General features: G+C 38.0%; 1 protein-coding gene across 2 annotated transcripts in view; it reads left to right on the top strand.

Moving 5' to 3' along the window:
- The window catches only part of GOLM2 (golgi membrane protein 2), a 102,030-nt gene that overhangs the window by 21,903 nt on the left and 55,427 nt on the right, over window positions 1–24,700 (top strand). For both annotated transcript variants that reach the window (XM_082388791.1, XM_082388792.1), the window contains exons 2-4: window positions 15,691–15,745; window positions 22,185–22,287; window positions 23,988–24,078. In XM_082388791.1, the coding sequence (XP_082244917.1) occupies window positions 15,691–15,745; window positions 22,185–22,287; window positions 23,988–24,078 (249 nt within the window). The remainder of the gene's footprint in view (window positions 1–15,690; window positions 15,746–22,184; window positions 22,288–23,987; window positions 24,079–24,700) is intronic.

The raw sequence follows: 24,700 nt of genomic DNA on the forward strand, positions 1-24,700 counted from the left end.
GAGTTAATCTTCCTGTATTGTGCAAGGTAAGGGTCCAACTTCATTCTTTTGCATGTGGTTATCTAGTTGTCTCAGCAGCATTTGTTGAAGAGACTCTTCTTTCCCATTAAATGGTCTTAGCATTGAAAAATCAGTTGACCAAATGACATAAATACACTACCATGTGTGAAATAGCTAGCTAGTGGGAACCTGCTGTACAGCACAGGGAGCTCAGCTTGGTGCTCTGTGATGATATAGATGGGTGGGATGGGGGGGAGGGATGTCCAAGAGGGAGGGGATATATGTATACATATAGCTGATTCACTTCATTGTACAGCAGAAACTAACACAACATAGTAAAGCAATTATACTCCAATAAAAAAAATAAGTATCTTGCACCATAAAAAAGAAAATCTGTTGACCATATATGTGGGGGTTTATTTCTGGGCTGTCTACAGTCAGACTCTTAGAATCTTTATATGCCATACTAAGGAGTTTAATTTCACCCTCTTGGCGATGCAGAACAATATAATCAAATTTGTATTTTGAAAATATAATTATGGGCGTAGTATGGAGAATAATTGTAGAGAAAAGAAATTGAAGTCAAGATCAGTTAGGAAATATGTTACTGCAGAATTTTAGGCAAGAACTATGGGCCTAAATTTAAAACAATGGCAGCAAGAATAGAGAATAATAGATCTGAAAGGCTGGTTAATTTGATATTTACAGTGAAATCATAAGGTAGATAGGGCTTGCAGTTCCCATTTTATAGATAAAACTAAAGCTTTTAAAAGTGATTTTCCTCTGGTCTCATACCTAATGTTGGAATTAAAACCTAGGTCTTCTGATTTCTAATCCAGTATTTTTTCCACTGTACCATGGTTACTTTCTCGGAGAATAATAAACAGTGGAGGACAAGAGATCATTTTTGCGACTGGTCATATTTAGCATTTTTAATGAATGATTTAGAAAAAGTTCACAGTGTACAGATGGTACTATTGAAGGGGATAAACCACAGAAGGATCATTAACTATGCATAAACCACAGAAAGATCATTAACTATGCATTGGGGGAAAAAATTGAAGCTTCAGTGGAAGCATTTAGGAGAAAATAATCCACAGTGTACTTACTTATAGGATAATTAGCTCTGAGCTATCAAAAAAGGAAGTGGGGATAAAGTAATATATTGGGAAATTCTGTGAAATTTCCATATACTACTTTAGACAAAAAGGCTAAATTTTGGGGACTGCCATGCTAGGTCCTGGGAACAGTAAAGAAGACATTCTACTCTTTTACGTAATAATAGCTAACATTTATGAAGAACTTACTACGTGCGAGGGGAGGAGGAGATATTGTAAACATTTGTTTGTCTCCGATGAGGCAGATAATATTCTCATTTTACAGATGAGGAAACTGAAGCGCAGAGAAGTTAAGCAGTACGTCTAAGGTAATAGAGCCAATAAGTCATGGATTCAGAATTCAGACTCAGGCAGTTTAACCTTAGAGCTTGTTCTTTTAAGCAATATGCTATTGAGCCTCTGTATAATCACAGTCTTTCCTTACCTGCAAAACTTTGTTCAGTATTCATTACATGATTTAAGTTTTAAGAAAGATCCAGAGAAGAGCAACTAAAATCAAGGGATGAAAGAGAGTTCCAACTAAAAAGACCTGGGAAAAAACTTGAAAGACTATATGACTAAAGAATATAGATATAAACTTTCATACAAAATTCTGCAAGGTAGTTTAGTACTTATACATATTCTGCTTATAAATAACCCATTCTTATAGCTTATGCTGCTGCCCTAATGCCGTACAGTATCTCTTACTTTAACTGAAGGAAAGGAGGAAACTATATTACAGCTTAGTGAGAAGTTTCTTAACAGGTTTTGCTTCTTTAAATGGTGCCCCTCCCCCAAACAAAACACATTTTACTCCTCAAATATTGTTCTGGTACCTGCAATGCCTCCAATTAGAGATTTATTTGACGGCAGGATATGATGTCTGTAAAAGAATTTTTTTAATTGTGATTTAAAAACCCCACATAGGGGCTTCCCTGGTGGCGCAGTGATGAAGAGTCTGCCTGCCAATGCGGGGGACACGGGTTCGAGCCCTGGTCTGGGAGGATCCTGCGTGCCGCGGAGCAGCTGGGCCCGTGGGCCACAATTGCTGAGCCTGCGCGTCTGGAGCCTGTGCTCCGCAACAGGAGAGGCCGCGATGGTGAGAGGCCCGCGCACCGCGATGAGGAGTGGCCCCCACTTGCCACAAATAGAGAAAGCCCTCGCACAGAAACGAAGACTCAACACAGCCATAAATAAATTAATTAATTAATTTAAAAAAAAACCCACATAATATAAAATTTACCATCTTAATCATTTTTAAGTGCACAGTAATGTTAGCTGTATGCATATTGTTGTGCAACAGATCCCTAGAATTTTTTCATCTTGCAGAACTGAAATGCTATACCCAATGAACAAAACTCCCCTTTTCCCCTTGTCCCAGCCCCCTGGCTGAAAATGAATTTCTTTTTTTTTTAAAGGAACTCCTTTATTATTTATTTATTTATTTATTTATTTTTGGCTGTGTTGGGTCTTCGTTTCTGTGCGAGGGCTTTCTCCAGTTGCGGCACGCGGGGGCTACTCTTCATCGCGGTGCGCGGGCCTCTCCCTATCGCGGCCTCTCTTGTTGTGGAGCACAGGCTCCAGACGCGCAGGCTCAGTAGTTGTGGCTCACGGGCCTAGTTGCTCCGCGGCATGTGGGATCTTCCCAGACCAGGGCTCGAACCCGTGTCCCCTGCATTGGCAGGCAGATTCTCAACCACTGCGCCACCAGGGAAGCCCCTTTTTTTAAAAAATAAATTTATTTATTTTATTTATTTAATTTTGGTTGTGTTGGGTCTTTGTTGCAGCACGTGGCTTCTCTTGTTATGGAACACGGGCTCTAGAGCGCAGGCTCAGTAGTTGTGGCGCATGGGCTTAGTTGCTCCGCGGCATGTGGGATCTTCCTGGACCAGGGCTCCAACCCATGTCTCCAGCATTGGCAGGGGGACTCTTAACCACTGTGCCACGAGGGAAGTCCCCTGAATTTCTTTTTTATTTGAGAAAAAATTTTAATATGAAAACTCTTGGATGGCAAGTATAGTTTTGGACTTAACCTGTCCAAAGCCAAACCCCTGATCTTTCCCGTACCCCAGATCTTCTACTCACAGCCATCCCCAACGAAGTTGATGGCAACTCCTTCCTTTATCAGGCCAGAAACTTTGGAGTTTTTCTTGACTCCTTCTTTTTCAACCCCACTTCCAACTTACCAGCAAATTCTGTTGGCCCAGGTTACAACACATATATCCAGAATCCAAACACTTCTCCCTACCCCCATTACTACCACCCCAGTCTGAATTACCATTATCTCTTGCCTAGAGTATTGGTGATGGCTTATCTGGCCTCCTTCTCTCCTTGCTTCCACTTCAATGCATTTTCAACACAGTATCATGTTAAAATGTCAATTAGATCATGCTCCTTATCTGCCCAAGATGCTTCCGGTGGCTTCCATCTCAATTGCAGAAAAAGCTCAAGTCTTTACAGTGGTCCACAGGCCCCATACCATCTGCTTTGCTCACAGTCCTCTGACCTTGTCTCTTACTACCCTTCTTGTTGCTCACAACATTCACACCACACTGGCCCTTTTGTTGTTCTGTGAAATAGAAATCATTCTCCTGTGATAGGACTTTGTACCCTCTGCCTAGGACACTCTTTCTCCAGAGAACTACATGGTAATTCTCACTCTTGCAAGTCTTTGTTCAAATAACACCATTTTGTTGAGGCCTTCCCCACTCTTCTCCATCTTTAATGTATTTCTTCCACAGCAGTTATCAGTTTCTAATGTGTTGTGCAACTTCTTTGTTTATTGTAGCCACCCCCATCAACAAGAGCAGGAATTTTTTTCTATTTTTGATTTGCTGTATCCCCAGTGCTTAGAACAGTGACTTACGCAAAATAGATACTCAATAAATATATACTGAATAATCAACATAGGAAGAAATTAAATGTGCCCTCAAGACCTAAACCAGGATTTGGCAACAGTAGTGGGTAGTCTTGGCAGGAGGTAGCTGGACATGACTAAATTAGAGGGGACCTGGAAGTGGAAGGTATGAATAGGGCCTAATAGCATAAAAAATTGGGAGCTTGTTGGAAGGATGGGGGACAGTGAATGTAATGACATTTTTATCTGTAAAAACTAACATCATGCTACTGTAGAATCAATTTAAGTTTTGGTTTTGATTTTAAAGGAGGCAATGTAATTTGTAGTAGTAAAAAGGAAAGGGAAGGACACTCCATTTGCTAATGATAAATGGGCATAGGAAAGAGGAATTTAATTATTAGAGATGGTTAAAACTAACTTGACTATGTCAAAGTGACCATTTCTGATAACTGGCTAGAGAAAGTGGTGCCCACCTTATGGAAGGCATTAAATCCTCAGTAGAAGAATTTTATAGTCTATGCTAGGGTCAGTAGTATTCTATTGTTAGATCTTGACTAGAAGAAAGATGATGGAAAACAAAGTTTTTCCAAAGATGTTTCTCACTATGGTTAGGAAATAAATAAAAGTGGGAAAAGACAAGTGATAGATTAGATATCTTCATTTATTTATTCAGTAATAATGTTGAGTGCCTGCAGTATTCCAGGGGATACAGGGGTGACCAAACAAGTAAGTTCTCTGCTCTTATGGAGCTTATATTCTAGTGCAGCTAGCTGAGAATACTCCATGTAGGTGGTTGCCATGAACACAGAATAAGTTAAGGGTCAGATCTGAGAGAAACTGCAGAAGAATTGGCAGGACTTGGTGATAGCTTTTATTTATTTTATCTATTTATTTATTTTGGCCATGCTGCACAGGCTTGTGGGATCTTAGTTCCCTGACCCGGGCCCACGGCAGTGAAAGTGCTGAGTCTTAACCACTGGACCGCCAGGGAATTCCCCCGACTTGGTGATAGCTTGTGCAGCATATGAAGGCATGTAGTTGTAGGCACTAATGGACTGGTGAATAGGATGAGAAGAGGTAAGAGGCAGGAGAACCAAAAGGATGATGATGCCACTGAAAGTAATGGGAAAGTTGAGAAAGGGTGCTAATTTGTGGAGAAACTCTTTTGATTTTTTTACATTTCAAGTTTCAGGGATTAGTGGATGTGCAAATGGAAATGTCTTATGGGCTGGATATGGCAGGTGGGGAGGAGACTCTTGCTCTCTTACTTTCCAGGTCTGCCTTGCTTTCCCTTCCAAATCTGCCTTGATTTCCCTACCTATCTCTCATTCTCTCCTTCCCTTTCATAGTCCTCCATCTGCATCCTCTTATGTGGCTTAAAATTGATCACTCATTCATCATGCCCTTTGTGGGTCTACTGGAGGCATTGCTCTGTGTCTGTCCTTTTACGACCCTAGAGGACTGAGCAGCCGCCATCTGAAACATTGGTGGCTTTGGTAGAATGAGAGAGTAGTGAACTGTGCTCCCTATAATTGCTTATGCCTGGAAGCGATTCCTGTCATTTTGCTCACATTTCATTGCCCCTCCGTTAACCCAATTTCGGAAGAATGGGGAGGAGCAATCCTACAAAGTGCCTGGGATGAGAGCTAGAAACATTTGCCAACATTAATGACTACCAAAGGCCTTGATTATTAATTCATTGTAACATGAACCTGACATAAGATTTCAAATCCTTGAAACTGAAAGTTTGTGAACCTCAAACATGCATATTCTTGGGAGAATATATTAAAAAAAAAAAGGATTAGAACTGCCGAACAAACTATACTTGTTTTTCAACTTCACCTAGACTGCTGATCCTTTTCTTCTTCCTTTCCAGTATCCCTGTTCATTCTTTACTTTCCTCTCTATACAGCTAAGATTCAATGGTCTATTGTTTTCGTTTCTTGCCATTATTCTTTTACATGACTATTTCAAGTGCAGCTGGAGAAGTTCATATAACCAGACTGGTACTTACAGAAATTTATGATCAGCTACCCCAACTGGGTTTTCAACAGCACCTTACAAATGACATATGTCTAGTCAACACACTCATTCCAACAACTTTGAAACTTCTACCCTCCTCAGACCCTGCCTCCCTTTAAACTCCTCTTCTCCTTGAGCTCAACAGATGATCTTGTTTCCCGCTTGACCAAGAATTGAACAGGAACTACTACACTACCAAATCTGCAGGCATACCTACATCTCCACCCATATGTCTTTCCTCCTTGTTAGAATAAAGAAGGGTTCATCCTTTCTCCAGGACCAGCCTCTCCACCTGTTCTCAGGGTCCAATCTCCTCTACCTTTTCAAAGACCTCGTCCTGTTATTAATCCAGTCTCCCTCTTATATTCAATCCCTTTACCTATACTTGCTCCTCAGCACTTAAAATATACTTGAGTCTTTCTTCCCCTTCCCAATCACATTTCTTGAACAGAGAATTGTCTTTGTTCACATTTGCATTTTTCTCTCCCTATTCCTAGTTTCTCAGCATCTTTTTACCTAGCACTGTGCTCCTGGCTTCCATCATGCTAGACTCTCCCGTTTTTCTTCTCTCAGTTCTTAGTCTCCCTTACTGGCTTCTCTCCTATTCATCATTAAGTGTTATAGTTCATAGTTTTCTATTTGAGATCCTCTTCTCATTCTACTCTCTTCCTAAGTAATCATAATCACTCAGAAAACTTCACTTATGCTGATGACTCCAAAATGTGTATCCTTTATCCAGACCTCTCTCCTGTTTCTTGTATATTGCTGTATTTCTAGGCCTTCTACACTTTCACTTAGTAGGTGTTCGATTAATGCTTTCCTTATGACAGGCTGACAGAATGAATGAATAAACAAACTTTAGTGATTTTTTGTGACTCTTCTTAACAGACCAAAACCAAATACTTCGTATCTTCAGGCCTAGCACATAGTGCATATTCAGTAAATGTATTATAAATGACTTACCAAAAAAAAAAAAAAAAGAGTGAATAAAAAACCTTTGTAGTGATTCATTGTAGCCAACCAAGACCAAAGACCTTGCTTATCTTATTCTCTTTAAAAATGTAACTGGGTATAGCTTAAACTAAAACTTGCTTCAAGAGAGACTAATTCTTTGACAGATCAACTAAAAGTTGCAAGTGTGTTTGGAATGTTGACTGAATTATATATGTGCAATGTATGAGGAATAAGAAAAAAAGGTTATAGACACCTACTAACTACTGATCTAGTATATGCATGATGGTCATGAGCACAGACTTTGGTCTGGGACTACTTGGGAGAGTATCCAGAATCTACCATAGGCATATGATATAGAGCATGGTTTCCTCATCTGTGAAATGGAGAGTCCATCTCAGAGGTGGTTGTGGGGACTAAATGCAATAATATTTGATTAGCACTTAGCACAAGGCCTGGCACAGAATAAGCATTTAATACTTAGTTATTAATGATACTCCATTTTTTTTTAATATTAATTAATTTATTTATTTAGGCTGTGTTGGGTCTTCGTTTCTGTGCGAGGGCTTTCTCTAGTTGCGGCAAGTGGGGGCCACTCTTCATCACGGTGCGCGGGCCTCTCACTATCGCGGCCTCTCTTGTTGCGGAGCACAGGCTCCAGACGCGCAGGCTCAGTAGTTGTGGCTCACGGGCCTAATTGCTCCGCGGCATGTGGGATCTTCCCAAACCAGGGCTCGAACCCGTGTCCCCTGCATTGGCAGGCAGATTCTCAACCACTGCGCCACCAGGGAAGCCCAATGATACTCCATTTTGATCCAGCTGGTATAGATGCCAGCCAGAGACATACTATAGATGAGTAATTGCTAAACATGGCTGCTTATCAGAATCACTTTAGCTTTTTAGAAAAAAAGATTCCTGGACTCATCCCCAGACTGCTGAATTGGACTGGAGTGGGGTTGGGGAGGCAAGGATATATATTTATTAAAGCTCCCCAGGTGATTCTGAGCATCAGCCAGGTTTGGCAATTATGTTACAGAAAATAGAATTGTTTCCAGAGATCATCTGAGTATGAGATATAATCAGGAAAAATGTTTCTAGTGTGGAGAAAAAGGAGCCAGAAATGACATCTCTAAAAAGCCAATTGTATATAATCTTTGGGATCAGTGGTCATAGTTGTGCTGATTGCCTGAGAACAGGTCATAATGAAAGTGAAGCGTGCACAGCTGAGCCATTTTCAAGGTCCCAGAATGAAAAGAAAAGCAGAGCAAGTGAGCTGGTAACAGCTGCCAAACTTAATTCACAGTAGCCGTGTGGGATGGGGAAAGCATTAAGAGAGCTTCAGAAAGAGGGGGTAGAAATATAAAGATTAAGTTTTAGGTATTAGAGGAACAAAGATTAGAGGAAAATAGATGAAGTAGCTGAGGGTGAGCTCTAAGAAGTGCTATAGGAAAATATCAGGAGAGGATAATTCTTACTGAAAAAAAGAGATAAAGAACACATGCCTCAGAAGAAGAAGGAAAAAAGAGGTTGCAGGAAGGATCATAAACACATTTGGAGAGATTAACATGGAAAAGGCCAAAAGAAGCATGGATAATCGGCCTATTATAGATGGACTCCAAATCCCGGAGAAACAAGTATTACAGAAGGAGAGAGGGAAAGTAAAGCCTAACTACAGCAGTGAAGTTGATAACAAAGGGAAATAAATGAGGGAGTTCAGAAGTATTGAAGGATAATTAGAATTATACAAATAAGGATAAAGTACAGCTTCAGGTAGGAGAGCATGTAGTACAAAGAATATGGAACACAAAAGTCTAAGGAGCCATTCAGCAAACACTTATTGAGTGTTTATTGCGGTCAGGCTGTATGCCAGACACTGGACACAGGGATGAACGAGAGACAGTTTCTGTTCCCATGGAATTCTCATTTCTGATAAACCTTGGGTGTAGAAAAGAGACAAAGTGACATTCTGGTTGGAAATAGGGCTGCATGTGATAAAAGAATGTTTTGTTTTTGAAAGGACTGAATATGAGCTTTCCCCAGTAGACTCTGAAGCCAGGCAAGGCATTTTGAGCATTGCGGGGGTTTGGAGGATATATTCGAATCTGGGTTGGAGTCTGTCTGACCATAGATGTAAATTAGGCAGAGAGATGGGGCTGTGTTTGTGAATGTATGTGTGTGTGTGTGTCTGTCTAAACACATCTATCTCTCACCCCAAAGAAATTTAAAAAGAAAATGATTATTTGGTGTCTTTCTTGCATATTATAAATAAGGATATTATGGGAAAAGTCTGAAAGTAACCAAGAAAGGACCTAAGAAGCCAATGAGAATCCATTTATAAAATAAGGATTAAATAATACTTCTTAGGGTTTATATACTGTTACTTGTCTGTAATATACTTAGAAAGAAAAGAAAGTATAGTCGTCCCTCGGTACCGAAGGGATTGGTTCCAGGAGCCCCTGTGCAGAGATGTATGCTCAAGTTCCTTATATAAAATGGTGGGTGCAGAGGACCACCTGTATTTTGTAGCATTGCCAGTTCAACAGAGCATATATGTGGTAAAGTGAAATACCTTTTTTCCAATCATGCAGTAGTGAGAACTCAAATTAATTTCTCAACAGCTCGGAAGTTTTGATAGAGTAATTTAGAACATAAGCAAATTCCTGGTAGAACACAAGGAAATTAAAACTATGAGGAGGAATGATCAGCTTCCTTTTGAAGGCGAGGAGGTGGTGGAAGTATTAAAAGAAATGAAGGATCTCAGAGGGTTGAACCCAAAGAAGTTAAAGAACTAAAGAGACCTATCTATATGCAGAAATGATTAATGAAAAGCACAAAAGTAAAGAAAAACAGGTTGAAGACATTGAAGGAAGCATTAAAAATCAGAAACCAAGTGGAAGAAGTCTTTAAACAGATCCAAGATGGTAGAAAACATAAGATTAAAGCCAAAATTAAGTCACTGCTTTACATTCTTAGATTTTGCAAAAATACAAGGGAGTGCCATGGTAGGTAAAAACACATTCAGATTGCCTTAAAAGGATAAGATTGAAAGAGGAATTCTTTGTCAAACTGTTTTAGGAGCTAGATAAGAATTTTGGGGATTGGGTTGTATATGTGGAGAGAAGAGATATCAGATGCCTGTAATATTGTGGTGTCAAAAAGATGAACAGATAATTTAGTAGTAGACATCTGATTCTAAAACTGAGCAACATAATAAAATTATTGTAGAAGCAAGAAAACTTCTGGGTTTAATGATCTACCAGAGATCTATGAGCAAATCTGTGATGCCTCTGTTCAAAGGCATATGGAAGGTGAGATAACCAGCGCAATGAAACTAGTGTTAATAGGAAGTGAGAGAAATTGGGAACTGGTACCTGCTGATAATACTGAACACCGAATATAAGATTTTTGTGTGAAGAAAGACTGACAGGAATAATAGAGAACATGAGATGCCAAGGAAACAATATGCCATAAAGTGGGTCTGAGAAGCTAACTGGAAAATCCTTGCATGGCAAAAGAATGAGGTGGGAAATAAATTCATTCTATTTGGATTAAGAAAGGCTTTTATTTAGACAAGCTGTGATTTTCTCTTCAATACCATGTAAAATATATTGTTCCAGAGCAGCTTTTGAAATGTGAGGACTTTATATATGAGCCATTGGGATCAGCGTCTCCATTCTCAATTAAAAAGATTGAGGAGAAAATTAAAGTGATAAGAATAAAGTAGTACTACTCATAATATCCTTTACTATTTTTGTAGTCTGTAGATTGAACTCCCCCTCCTCCATTAAAAAAATTTTTTAAGAGTATAAGGATAGGGGGCTTCCCTGGTGGCACAGTGGTTGAGAGTCTGCCTGCTAATGCAGAGGACGCAGGTTCGAGCCCTGGTCTGGGAGGATCCCACATGCCGCGGAGCGGCTGGGCCCGTGAGCCACAAATACTGAGCCTGTGCGTCTGGAGCCTGTGCTCCGCAACGGGAGAGGCCAAAATAGTGAGAGGCCCGCGCACCGCGATGAAGAGTGGCCCCCGCTTGCCGCAACTAGAGAAAGCCCTCGCACAGAAACGAAGACCCAGCACAGTCAAAAATAAATAAAAAATAAAAAAATAAAAAAAAAAAAAGAGTATAAGGATATAGGGGACTTCCCTGGTGGTCCGGTGGCTAAGACGCCATGCTCCCAATGCAGGGGGCCCAGGTTCAATCCCTGGTTAGGGAACTAGATCCCACACGCGTGCCGCAACTAACAGTTCGCATGCCAAGACTAAAGATCTCGCATGCCGCAACTAAGACCCAGCACAGCCAAAATTAATTAATTAATTAATAATTTAAAAAAAGAATAGCATCTCTAGCTTTTTCAAAAGTAAATTTAAAATAGAGTACAGGAAGCTGGAAGAGCATCATAAAAATGGATAAAAAACAAAGTAATGCAAACTTGTTGAAAACAAAAATAAAGGATGGCTATGTTCTTTGGAGGGGCAAAAAATGCAAAAAGAAATTGGATCATGAAAATACAATAATCCCCCCTTATCCACGGCGGATGCATACCAAGACCCCCAGTTTATACCTGAAACCATGAATAGCACTAAACCCTATATATACTCTGTTTTTTACATACATATATACATACCTATGATAAAGTTTAATTTCTAAATAAGGCACAGTAAGAGATTAACAACAATAATAAAATAGAACAATTATAACAATATACTATAATCAAAGTTACATGAATGTGGTCTCTCTCTCTCTCAAAATATAATATCTTGTACTTTACTCACCCTTCTTTTGAGGATGTGAGATGATAAAATGCCTACATGGTGAGATGAAATGAGATGAATGACGTAGCATTAAACTACTATTGACTTTTTTGGTGATAGGTTAGAAGGAGGATCACTTACTTTGGGTGATCTTGGATCATCGAGCCATGGCACTGTGAGTGGTTGGATGTTAGGAGCAGGTGATGTTGATGGTTAGGGATCCCAGGCAGGACGGAGCATGTCACCCCAGATTTCATCACGTTACTTGTAACAGCACGCAATTTAAAACTTATGAATTGTTTATTTCTGGAATTTTCAGACTGCTGGTAACTGAAACCACAGAAAGCAAAACCACGGATTGGGGTGGGTGGGGGACTACTGTAAAAGAAACAGGAAAGAAAATAGACATAGGCTAATTAGAAGTTATTAGAGAGCAGTTCTTAGTAGTCAGCAGATCACATAGCTGTTGGTATCAGTTTTTCCTGCTGCCTCTTGCAGCTTTTCGTCAGTGATCTCACTCCCATGGCTTTAATCGCCATCCGTATGCGAATAACTCTCAAATCATCTATGCCCAAGCTCTAAACCCATATGTCCAACTTCCTACTAAAGATATCTTGGGTGTGTCACAAGTGCCTCAAATTCAGTAGGTCCAAGTCTGAAAAAGAATCATGTCCCCACTTCTCCCTCCCATCCCAAGTCTGTTTCTCCTGTGTTTCCCTATCGTGGAGTATTGCAGTCTTACCTTAGTCCCCTTACTCTAGAAATTTAAACATCATCCTTAATGTTTCTTCTTTTACTCCTCTATCTAATCAATCAGTTAGACTATTCATTGTTCCCTTTTAATATCTCTCACATGTATTTATCTCTCTGTTCTCGTTCTGTTAGTTTGGACCAGGGATCGGCAAACTTTTTCTTTAAAGGGCCAGATAGTAAATACTTTAGGCTTTGCAGTCCATATGATCTTTTCTGCAATCACTGCAGCTCCAAAGCAGCCATAGACAATATAGAAATAAATGGGTGGGGCTATTTCCCATAAAACTTTATAGACACTGAAATTTGAATTTCATATAATTCATGAAATATTCTTTTGGCTTTTCTCTCCAACCATTTAAAAATGTAAAAACCATCCTTTGTTTGCCATCCATACAAAAGCAGGCAGCAGGCCAGATTTGGCTCACAGGCCATAATTTGCCCACCCCTGGCTTAAAGGAACATTTTCTCTCACTTGAAAAACAACAGTAGTCCCCCATTCTCCTACTATCTTACCTGGTCTCTCTAGTCTTGTCTCTCTGGTCCACTCATCATACTGAAGCCAGATTGACTTTTTAAAATGCAAATTGGGTTTCATTACGTTGTTTGAAGTCCTTTAAAATTTGACCATAGCCAGTGGAATGTATCCCCATTCCTTGGCAAGGCGCTTCGTAATGTGGACCTTGCTTATCTTTCTAGACATACTTCTTGTCATTTCCCCCTAACTCTCTGTTCCAGCTTAAAACTGCTTAGAACTGCTTGCAGTTTCTGTGATGTGCAGTGTTTTTCACTTCTAAGTTTTGACACATGTTTCCTTACCCTCTCCCTACTTCCACCTGGCTAAGCACTCTTCTTCCTGCTGGACTTATTTCAGTTATCATCATCTCCAGAAACCTCCTCTCATTCCCCCAAGGCTGGATTTAAATGCTTTTACTAAGTTCTGCCATCTGTAGAATCCAATAATAGCACTTATTTTACTATAATTGCCTGTTTACCTGACTGTGTCTTCTAAATAGTAAACTTGAGTGCCTAGTGTTTATCCATTATTTTATCCCCAGTTTCCTATATGGTGCCCCATAGTACCCTCAGCATTTTTATTTTTATTTTTTGCATTAAAATATTGATATAATTTATAAAATATTGATATAATTGATATAATTAAAATATTGATATAATTCAAAGACCATGAAATTTGCCCTTTTTAAGTGTGCAATTTAGCGGTTTTTAGTATACTCACAAAGTTGTGCAGCCATCTCCCTATTTAATTCCAGAACATTTTTATCACCCCAAAAAGAAACACCACGCCCATTAGGAGGTCACCCTTCATTCCTCCTCCCTTCAGCCCCTGGCAGCCACTAATTACTTTTTGTCTCTATAGATTTGCCTAGTCTGGACATTTCATGTCAGTGGAAGGGCCCTCCAGTCTTTTTTTTCCCAACCTTCTTCATTATTATAGTTTTCCCTGTATCATGTGCTTTAGCCAAACAGTGCTTTGGTGGGGTCTTCATATATGTCTCATGCTTTCTTATATCTTTTCTTATGCCACCTCCTCTATCTGAAATGCTTTTTTCTACTTATTTAGAGTTTTACCTAGCCTTCAATGCCTAATTCGGATAAGACCCCTTCCAAGAAACTTTCCTGATCATATTAGGTAGGAATCATCTCTGAAATCCTACAGTAATTATACTAGTTTAGGTGCTACCTTGCCTACTGATTCTTTGAGACTGCTCTCATGTTTTCTGATTGTTTTATACTTTCCCATCCAGTACCTTGGCACAATAAGTTCTTAGAACGTAGCTGAAAATGTCATGGACACTCTGGAAAATAGCATGACAGTTTCTTTAAAAACTAAACATAGACTTACCATACAACCCAGCAGTCTCACTCCTGGGCATTTACTCCAGAGAAATAAAAACTAATATTCATGTAAAAATCTGTACACAATTTTTCATAGCAGCTGTATTTGTGATAGCCAAAAACTAGAAACCACCAAAATGTTCTAAAGTAGTTGAATGCTTAAACAAACTATTGTACATTCATATCAGAATACTACTCAGCAATAAAAAGGAATGAACTATTGATGTATACAACTATGCATTATGCTGATTGAAAAACATCTCAGAAGGTCACATACTATATGATTCCATTTATATAACATTCTTGAAATGACAAAATTACAGAGTGGAGAACAAATTAGTGGTTACCAGGGATCAGGTATAGTGGGGAAGGAGGATAGGTTTGACTATAAAGGATAGCATGAGGGAGATATTTGTGATGATGGAATAGTTCTGTATCTTGATTTTGATGGTGTTTACATGAATCTATACATATGATAAAATGGCATAGAACTATATACATACACATTGTACCAATGTCAGTTTCCTGATTTTGATGTCATATAGTTGTATAAGATGTACCCATTGGGGGAAATTGTGTGAAGGGTATATGGGATTCATCTGTGTTATCTTTGCAATTTCCTATGAACCTATAATTATTTCAAGATGAAAAGTTAAAGTTTTTTTCTTTAGAGATTGAAGTGGTATTTAGCATAATCATTTTGCCACTCATGGTGCTGCTTTTGATCAGTATGAATCAGTCTGCATCTTTCAAAATAATGTTACTCTTGAGGTTGACAAGAGAACCTATTTGTAGTGATATTTTAGTTGCATTTTACAATTAGGTGAAACCTGTTTAAGCAAGAACAGAGACACAGTAGTTCTTTGATATCCTGGCTATCCAAGGCCTTGTCTTACTTTTTAAATTAAGTGGTAAGCCTTAAATTGAGTCATATTTTGGTACACGTTTAAGTTCCTGGTGCTCTTGTATACTGGCTCCTAGAGGACAGTGACTACAGCAATGGGTCCTGTGTAGTATCTGTCATCCTGTGGGAGCTTGATAAACAATAATTATTTTTGACTTGGCATTAATTGATTCAGACAATTCTTTTCTTAATATAGAGTTGAAAATCTTCTGGTAAGATTTCGAAAAAACATACTATTAAGCAATATTCAACTCAAACTTAAAAACTTTTGAAAATTGTTATACTATATATTAAGTAAAATGAATATTCTTGTGCAAATTTAAAATGAGTATTACAAAATCAGAACTTATTTCTAATTCTTTTTGGAAAGTGGTGTGGTATGCATAACTTAAGGATTTTTCTTTTGTACTTATGATCAAGCGCAAAGTGAATATGAGGGAAAAAATGTAAATATGAGCAAAACTACATATTCTTTAGTAAAATGAAAATGATTTTTTTTTCAGGTTAAACTGCAGAACAACATATCATATCAGATGGCAGACATACATCATTTAAAGGGTAAGAAACTTAATTACAGATTAAATATAAAGGTCACTAAATGTCTAAAATCCTGAAGAATTAAGAAGTCCTCAAGTTAAACAGCTAAATGAGATAGAATTTTTGAACAAAGCTCCTCTGATGGCAAAACATTTATCCTTTTGTCTTAAGATATAATGAAAAATTTTTAATATTGCTTTATATATAATAAGTGCAAGTTAATATTTGAGGTCTGCATTTTAATCTTGTGCTGTAGACAGAGTTCATGCAATGACATGTTAGAAGAATCCTCAAAGAAAATTGAGGTGTAGCTTTGGAGACTGTCAGATTTCTAGGGAAAAGGTTAGGGATGATTCCTCTGTACTGTGTCCAATCTGCTAAAATAATCCATTCAGATCTAGGGATGCTTTGGACAGATCCTCCAAACTTAACGTTTCAGATACCCCGGGATCAAAGAAACCTGCAACAAAAACTGGGAAGAAACCTGGAGACAGATTTGATAGATAGGTAGGTAGGTAGGTAGATAGAAAGAAAGTAAGAAGACAGATTTTTTTTCAATTAGATGAAGTGATAGGAGATGACTAAAGCTCTTATGAAAAATAATAGGTAAAGAGAACAAGCTCTATCGTCTGCTTACATTACTGCACACTATCACTGGCCTTTGGAGTTTGGGGTCTGAGGACTATCCCGCTTCTCCCTCATACCCTTTGATTACAACACTATATATTTTAAACTTTGCATGCAGTGACTCTAAGTTTATATATGTGGGTAATACTTGCTCTCTAATTTCATAAATATATCTTTATAACCATTTTAAACCTATTTAGATAGAATTAGGTAATATATACATATATTTTTAAAATTTATTTTTATTTATCTATCTATCTATTTATTTATTTATTTATTGGCTGCGTTGGGTCTTCGTTGCTGCACGCGGGCTTTCTCTAGTTGCCATGAGCGGGGGCTACTCTTCATTGCAGTGTGTGGGCTTCTCATTGCGGTGGCTTCTCTTGTTGTGGAGCACGGGCTCTAGGCACGCGGACTTCAGTAGTTGCAGCACACGGGCTCAGTAGTTACAGCATGCGGGCCCTAGAGTTCACGGGCTTCAGTAGTTGGGGTGTACAGGATCAGTAGTTGTGGCTTGCGGACTCTAGAGTGCAGGCTCAGTAGTTGTGGCGCACGGGCTTAGTTGCTCCGCGGCATGTGGGATCTTCCCGGACCAGGGATCAAACCTGGGCCCCCTGCATTGGCAGGCAGGTTCTTATCCACTGCACCGCCAGGGAAATCCCAGGTAATATATTTTTAACATCCTCTTGAAGAAGCCAACCTAAGTTGACTTCGTAATTTATGTAAGTTTTGCTTCTCACCTAGCAAATCCATTAGGAAGTATCATTTGTGTGTTATAACCCAAACATAGGAATTATTAATTTTTTACTATCTATGATTTAGAACAGCTTTGATTTTCTGTTAAAAATTTACTTTTGGGCTTCCCTGGTGGCACAGTGGTTAAGAATCCGCCTGCCAATGCAGGGGACATGGGTTCGACCCCTGGTCCGGGAAGATCCCACATGCCGCGGAGCAATTAAGCCCGTGCGCCACAACTACTGAGCCTGAGCTCTAGAACCTGCGAGCCACAACTGCTGAAGCCCGCACACTTAGAGCCCGTGCTCCACAACAAGAGAAGCCACCGCAATGAGAGGCCTGCGCACCACAATGAAGAGTAGCCCCCACTGCAACTAGAGAAAGCCTGCGTGCAGCAACAAAGACCCAACTCAGCCAATAAATTAATTAATTATTTAATTAAAAATTTAAAAATCCTTTAAAAAAAATTTACTTTCTGGTTGGCCACATTTATTGTTGTTGCATTTGTGTCCATATTCTACTCTTTTTGACTCACTGGAGTGCACAGTATGACACAGAAGATGGCACACTGTCAGTGCTGCTTCCAGCTTGCAATTTTTACAAATGATTTTGCTTGTCATTAAAGTATATTTCTTATTAAATAGTAATAGATCAGTTGAATAAGAAGTCCTATGGCTTTTGCTAGTACATGTCAGAGAAAATGACAGCCTACGTTACTGAGTAAAAAATCTTTATTTTGCTGTATGTGTTGAAGTAGATCTTGCGATGTTTTGAAATTTTGATGATAATCTTTAGCAGAGAAAAAAGCTTTGATTTGAACTCATACCGTGCAACTTTTGGTTTTAGTGCAGTTACTGAAGCTTGGATGCTTGAGATTGAATTTCATTAATGTGACTTTTGCACCCTGGGAACTATTTCTACTGAAACAAACTTCTTGACAAGTTGACAGTAAAATCCGTATCTGACTATTTTCATTGACATTAATGTCGGATATAATGGAATTAATACACATCAAGATCCTAAAAAAAATCTTTTAATATTTTCTTGGAAATAAAAGGATTAGGGTTGGTTTTTAATGCCTGAGAAAGTAAATTAACATTCTAGTATACACTGATTTATTTTGAATAGCTTACCTTATTTTTATTCCTATTACTGAAAGAAAATTTGCAATAAAAAATTTCCAGAAGTAAATATATATTTTTTGGCTTTAAAAGGTCATCCTAGAAGTTAAATTGAGAGATTATGGCCATATCTTTCTATAGCATACCCTGATACTACTGTCAGAGCTAGACTACCCTGCACAATCGACCTTGGACCTGATCTCATATTAAGTTACTCTGGGGACTTTCCTGGTGGTGCAGTGGTTAAGAGTCCCCCTGCCAATTTAGGGGACACAGGTTTGATCCTTGGTCCGGGAAGATCCCACATGCCGCGGAGCAACTAAGCCCATGCACCACAACTACTGAGCCTGCGCTCTAGAGCCCGCGAGCCACGACTACTGAGCCCACGTGCCACAACTACTGAAGCCTGCAAGCCTAGAGCCCGTGCTCCGCAGCAGGAGAAGCTACCACAATGAGAAGCCTGTGCACTGAAACGAAGAGTAGCCCCCCTTGCGGCAACTAGAGAAAGCCCGCGTGCAGCAACGAAGACCCAACGCAGCCAAAAATTAAAAAAAAAAAAAAAAAAAAAGTTGGGCTTCCCTGGTGGCGCAGTGGTTGAGAATCTGTCTGCCAATGCAGAGGACACGGGTTCGAGCCCTGGTCTGGGAAGATCCCACATACCGTGGAGCAACTAGGCCCGTGAGCCACAATTACTGAGCCCGCGCATCTGGAGCCTGTGCTCCACAACAAGAGAGGCCGCGATAGTGAGAGGCCCGCGCACCGCGATGAAGAGTGGCCCCTGCTTGCCGCAACTAGAGAAAGCCCTCGCACAGAAACGAAGACCCAACACAGCCATAAATAAATAAATAAATAAATAAATAAATGAATGAATGAATGAATGAATGAATGTAAGTAAGTTACTCTGAGCATCCTGCTGTGGTGACCTAGAGCAGCCACACTAGACACAGAGTATCTCTGGGTTCAAAATGAAGAAAACACATGGCAATCAGTTGAAAGTAAAATTGTGATATAGGAAAATTTTGTCTTTAGTTTTGCTTTCTGATCTATTTACTCCCCTCCCCCCCGTTTTTTTGGCCATGCCACGCGGCTTGCGGGATCTCAATTTCCCAACCAGGGATTGAATCCTGGCCACTGCAGTGAAAGCACTGAATCCTAAACACTATACTACCAGAGAACTCTACTTTTCCCCTTTCAAGTCTTTATTTTGGCCCACTCAAAGCACCAATCTGCTGCATGCTTTATAATCCTTTCCCTGTATTCAAATAGGTTAGAATCTGATATTTTACATGGACTGGAACTCACTCGTACTGATGTTTTATTTTTCTGTCAATTGAATTTTAAGCCTTTTATCTCCATTTAAATGTGAAAACTTTATTTCCTGATAAAGGTATTTCAAATATTGTTAGTGAGAAACTTTGTGGGGAGGCAGAGAAGCCATCCCAAATCTTAAAATCATACTAAGCCTCAGGTTCATTCTGAAGGTAAACTTAGCTGCTTCAGTTAGTTTAATGTGTAGGAAAAAGAAGCCTGAATGAGTCCTGGCCACCAGTTGAGGTCCATTCCCTAATAGCTACTAGGTAGTGCTGATTTGATTTTTCTTTTTTTTTTTTTAACTGTAGTAACTTTCAGTTCTAAAATATTTCCTTCTTGAGTACAGCTTCAGGGAACTGGCTAACACTGTCTGTAAACTACAAGGCTTTTTGTCACTGCCTCCTGCTGGGATCTCATTGTTTCTGTAGACTCAACATCCATAGCTGAGGCCAGAGTTCTGCTACCTCTAGCCCTCTATTTCTTAGTAGATGGGACCAGGGATCAGATAGCAAGCTGAATGTGTTATTCAGGGATACCTGACCTCAGATTTGTTACTTTTATCTAGGGTGGGAGTAATGTGAAAAACTACAGAAATCAACCGTGTTTGTATATTGGAGAATTAATAGAGTAAGAAGAGAAATTTAAAATGTGACTTGACTAAACTCATAGACACAGAGTAGAATGGTGGTTACCAGGGGCTGGGAGGTGTGTGGGGAAAATGAGATGTTGGTCAAAGGGTACAAACTGTTATAAGATGAATAAGTTTTGGTGATCTATATACAGCATGGTGATTATAGTTAACAAGACTGTATTATATACTTGAAAGTTGCTAAGACAGTAGATCTTAAATGTTCTCACCACAAAAAAAGTGGTAATTATGTGAGATGGTGGACATGTTGGCTAATGCTATGATGGTAATCATTTCACAATACGTGAGTGAATCAAATCAACATGTTGTACACCTTGAACTTACACAATGTTATATCTCAATTAAAATAAAAATAATAGAGCTTCCCTGGTGGTGCAGTGGTTAAGAATCCACCTGCCAATGCAGGGGACACGGGTTCAATCCCTGGTCTGGGAAGATCCCACATGCTGCAGAGCAACTAAGCCCATGCACCACAACTACTGAGCGTGTGCTCTAGGGCCCGTGTGCCACAACTACTGAGCCCACATGCCACAAGTACTGAAGCCCGTGTGCCTAGAGCCTGTGCTCCGCAACAAGAGATGCCACCGCAGTGAGAAGCCCGTGCACCGCAACAAAGAGTAGCTCCCACGCGCCGCAACTAGAGAAAGACCGCGCGCAGCAAGGAAGACCCAGCACAGCCATAAATAAATAAATAAATAAATAAATAAATAAATAAAATTTAAAAAATAAATTTAAAAAATAATAATAAAAATGTGGCTTGAATAGGCAAGCATATTTGTTACCTATAAGCATTTTATATAAATCATTTACTTTTCATATTTGGTTATTAATACTATACAATAACTATTGTTATGCGTATTGTTAAACTTTATATACTTCAGCAAACGTTCATGTGACTTTAACATTTTTACTTTTTGTCATCACCATAGTTATGATTCCCCAATAAAATTTAGAAAGTAGAGGAAAAAATATGCTCAGAATCCCACCACTAAGTGTAATCACTGGTAGCATTTTGATATATTTTTATTCTCATCTGTTTTTTTTACATGGATATATTTTATATTATAAATATATGCTTATATCTGCTTTTTAAAAACTTACATCACAAGCATTTTTTGAGTGCCTTTAAAGTAACAAGGTTAATTCTGTAAGCCCTCTATGAAAAGTAGATGTTATGTTATAGTTATAATATTGTACATTATGGTTAGATATTATACTTTAGTCTTAATAAGTAGTTATTGCTTATACAGAATAGACCTCTGTTCCCATTTATAAAAATTAAAACTTTCCTAACTATTACTTTTGCTTAACTGCTAAGGCTGTTGGCTAATTTTTTAATCCTCTATCCAAGAAACTGACATTTCTCTTCTCTGGCTGAATTTCTTTTATTTGTAGGGTTAGATGAAGAGGGAGTGACTAGAAAATGTGGGGCCACTGATTATGGATTAAAGGTTCCCAAAGCGGATCTGGTCCAGCTTTTAATTTACTATCCAGTTTGAAATTTCATGTTATTCATTACAGCTAAAACTTTTAGCTCTAGTCTGGAGGTTATAAGCTTTGAAAATGGAATTTTGGTATATGTGGACCTAAACCTCAGTAGCAGAACTAGAGATGAGATCTAAAATGATTGGTACTTAATTTGGGAATCAAGTATGATTTAGAATGAATTGAATTCTGTACCTATAGCCAATACATCTAAAAAATATGATTTTTTCCCTACTTTTATAAAGCAGTAAGGTTTAGAGAGATAGGTAGTTCTTTTTGTACTATTTCCACAACTTAGCATACTGTCTACCTAATGTGAAAAGAGGTGTAATTTTTTAATATTTCTGATTTATGTGAAAGCCATTGAGGCTATCTTGTTTTATTGCCCATGCATGTGTATGAAAGGCAGTTAAATGTGGTACTTATTATATAAATTTAACTTCCTGTGTATAATTTTTGAAAATCCCATACCTTCTCAATGGGAAGCAATAAAGTAAACTTCATTCCTTTGATTTTTACCTTCTGTGGATAGAGCAACTCGCTGAGCTTCGTCAGGAGTTTCTTCGACAGGAAGACCAGCTCCAGGACTATAGGAAGAACAATACTTACCTTGTGAAGAGGTTAGAATATGAGAGGTAAGATGCTACATGCAACAAATATTTATGAATCTTGAATATTTGTCCAACTTTCAATTCATTTCTTCCTTTCTGGCTTCTGTTTTTCTTCTCTTCTTTCATTTCACGAGGTCTTTTAAATTCCTTTTCTGTTATCTTTCTATGCCTCTTTGAAATCACTCTCTTTTATTTTGATATGTTGAACAACATGAAAATATCTGTTGAATCTACCCATGTAGTAGAGTTCATTGTGAGACAGAAAATCTTTCAAGGTCTGAGTTTTATTGAATTAGATGTGGCAAAGACTGAAAGAAGATTCTGTGGTTCTTTTTGAGGGTCAATCCAGAAGATAAAGCTGGCACTGGAAGATGTCCCCAGAATAGCTGAGGGACTAAGCACCAGCTGCTTCTCCTGTTCTGCACTTCAGTCCCCTTGCTTACACCTCTGCACTGTTGGTGATGCGGTTGGGAAACCTCTTAGGGGCCTTTCTAGAATTACTCTTTAAAAGGGTTTATTGTGTATTAAATCAGTTTTACAGTTAAAGGTATTTTTGGGTCTACATACCAAAAATTAGAAAGATTCACTGTATCTTAAACTGTTTATTCATTTCTGAGTTCTTACTCTTGTAGGTTATCAATATGCATCTACTTACATATATGTATTTTAATCTAATAGTATTCAATAATTTTACATATATCTTTAGGATTAAATAAATATTATTCCAGCATGTTAGTGTACCAAAGCTTGTTTAATCTCTCCCAACTGCTGGACCATTGTAGGAGTTTTCCTTTTCTCACTGTTATGACTATCAACTATAAAAATCTTTGTGCAAAAAGCATTTTCTCCCTCTTACATTATTTCACTGGTTATATTCTCAAATATAGAACTTCTGAGGTGGAATGTTTTATTGATTTTGTTGCTCTTATCACATATATGAAAGATTGCTTTGTAAAATGACTATACTAATTTATAATGTAAATGTTTCCCTGGAGCCCCACCAACACTGGCTTTTATAATTCTAACTTAATTTTGCTAGTATAGTAATAAGATAGTACTATATATACATATAAGAAGTTTAATTTGCATTTTAAATGGTGGAAGATAACATTTTTCTGTGTATGTATTCTTTGTTTCTTTTTGCATGAATGATCTGTTTGTTTTTGACTGCTTGTCCAGTGGAAATTCACAATCTTTATGTGTTTTGTTCCTTCACATTTTCTCTTGCTGGTTGCATTCTCTCTTCTTTATTAGTTTCTTCCATTCTTGCTCTTCTTATGGTTTAGGCTTTTATTATTGTGTTGAAAGTACTAACTATTTGATGAATCATCTGCTGCCACTCCTTATCAACTCTTATAATTCTAGCTTTTCTTATCTATTACTATATTATTGGTCTTACAGTTTTCTCTTTTAAAGTGTTTTTCTCTTCTGTGATTGAAGTTGACTTTGACAGTTGTTTCTTTATAAATACAACTTATAAAAATAAATTTTCATCTTTCTAATTTCTGTTTTTTAATTAGTTTTATCAATATTTTTATCCTCTATTAAAGATTCAAATATTGTAAGAATTTTGACTGAGCTATTTTTATGTCTGCTCTTTGTCCCTCCCTACCCACTCCCCTGCTAACTGAATGCTTTATCCTTATAAATGTATGTTTTCAACTTCTAGACATCTTTGAGAATCAATCCAAAATAATAGTCTAAAAGGATGACTTGTAATTTAGTTTTCAGTGTGGACAACAGATCAAGGAATTAAGAGCACAGCATGAAGAAAATATTAAAAAGTTAGCAGACCAGTTTTTGCAGGAACAAAAGGTAAATTTTAAAAATACTTAAAATATGTTCTTGTTATAAATCTTAAAATTTAGAAGTTAAAATTTGTATTTTTGTTATAAAACATTATATTTTTAAGTATTTTAGCCTGCCTAATTTTAAAAGTGACTTGCAGTGGCTTTACTGCTGAGTAAATTAGACATTTACAAAAGTATAACCTCAACTCTTAAAACTAATTTTGAGCTAAATATCTTTTACCTGACTTTTAAAAATAATTTTTGCTATTTATTTCTCAGGTTGTAAAGTGGATGATCATTTTACTGGAAAATCAATTATTTCCTATTTTATGCTTTTGAGAAATAGAAAAAAATTGAGAAAAATTTTCCATAATTATCAGTCTTTGTTATTCTGAATTCCTTTCTTAAAACACAGAAATGAAACACTAGCCACTACTTTGATTCATATTTTGGGGGTGGCAAATTCTTTTAGTTCATCCAATTCCAGTTGATATATATTATGAAAGTCCTGCTAGAAATGGAGGGAATTTGTCTGAAGTTTACTAGTCATTAGGACATTCATTTTTTATACACTATAATCTAATATCTGACTAGCTGTGGTTTGTATAAAATCTTGTGATTTATTAGAGTTAAGAGAGATTGATTAG

This window comes from Balaenoptera borealis, assembly GCF_965194805.1.
Source record: "Balaenoptera borealis genome assembly, chromosome: 3".
In the NCBI taxonomy this organism is placed as follows: domain Eukaryota; kingdom Metazoa; phylum Chordata; class Mammalia; order Artiodactyla; family Balaenopteridae; genus Balaenoptera; species Balaenoptera borealis.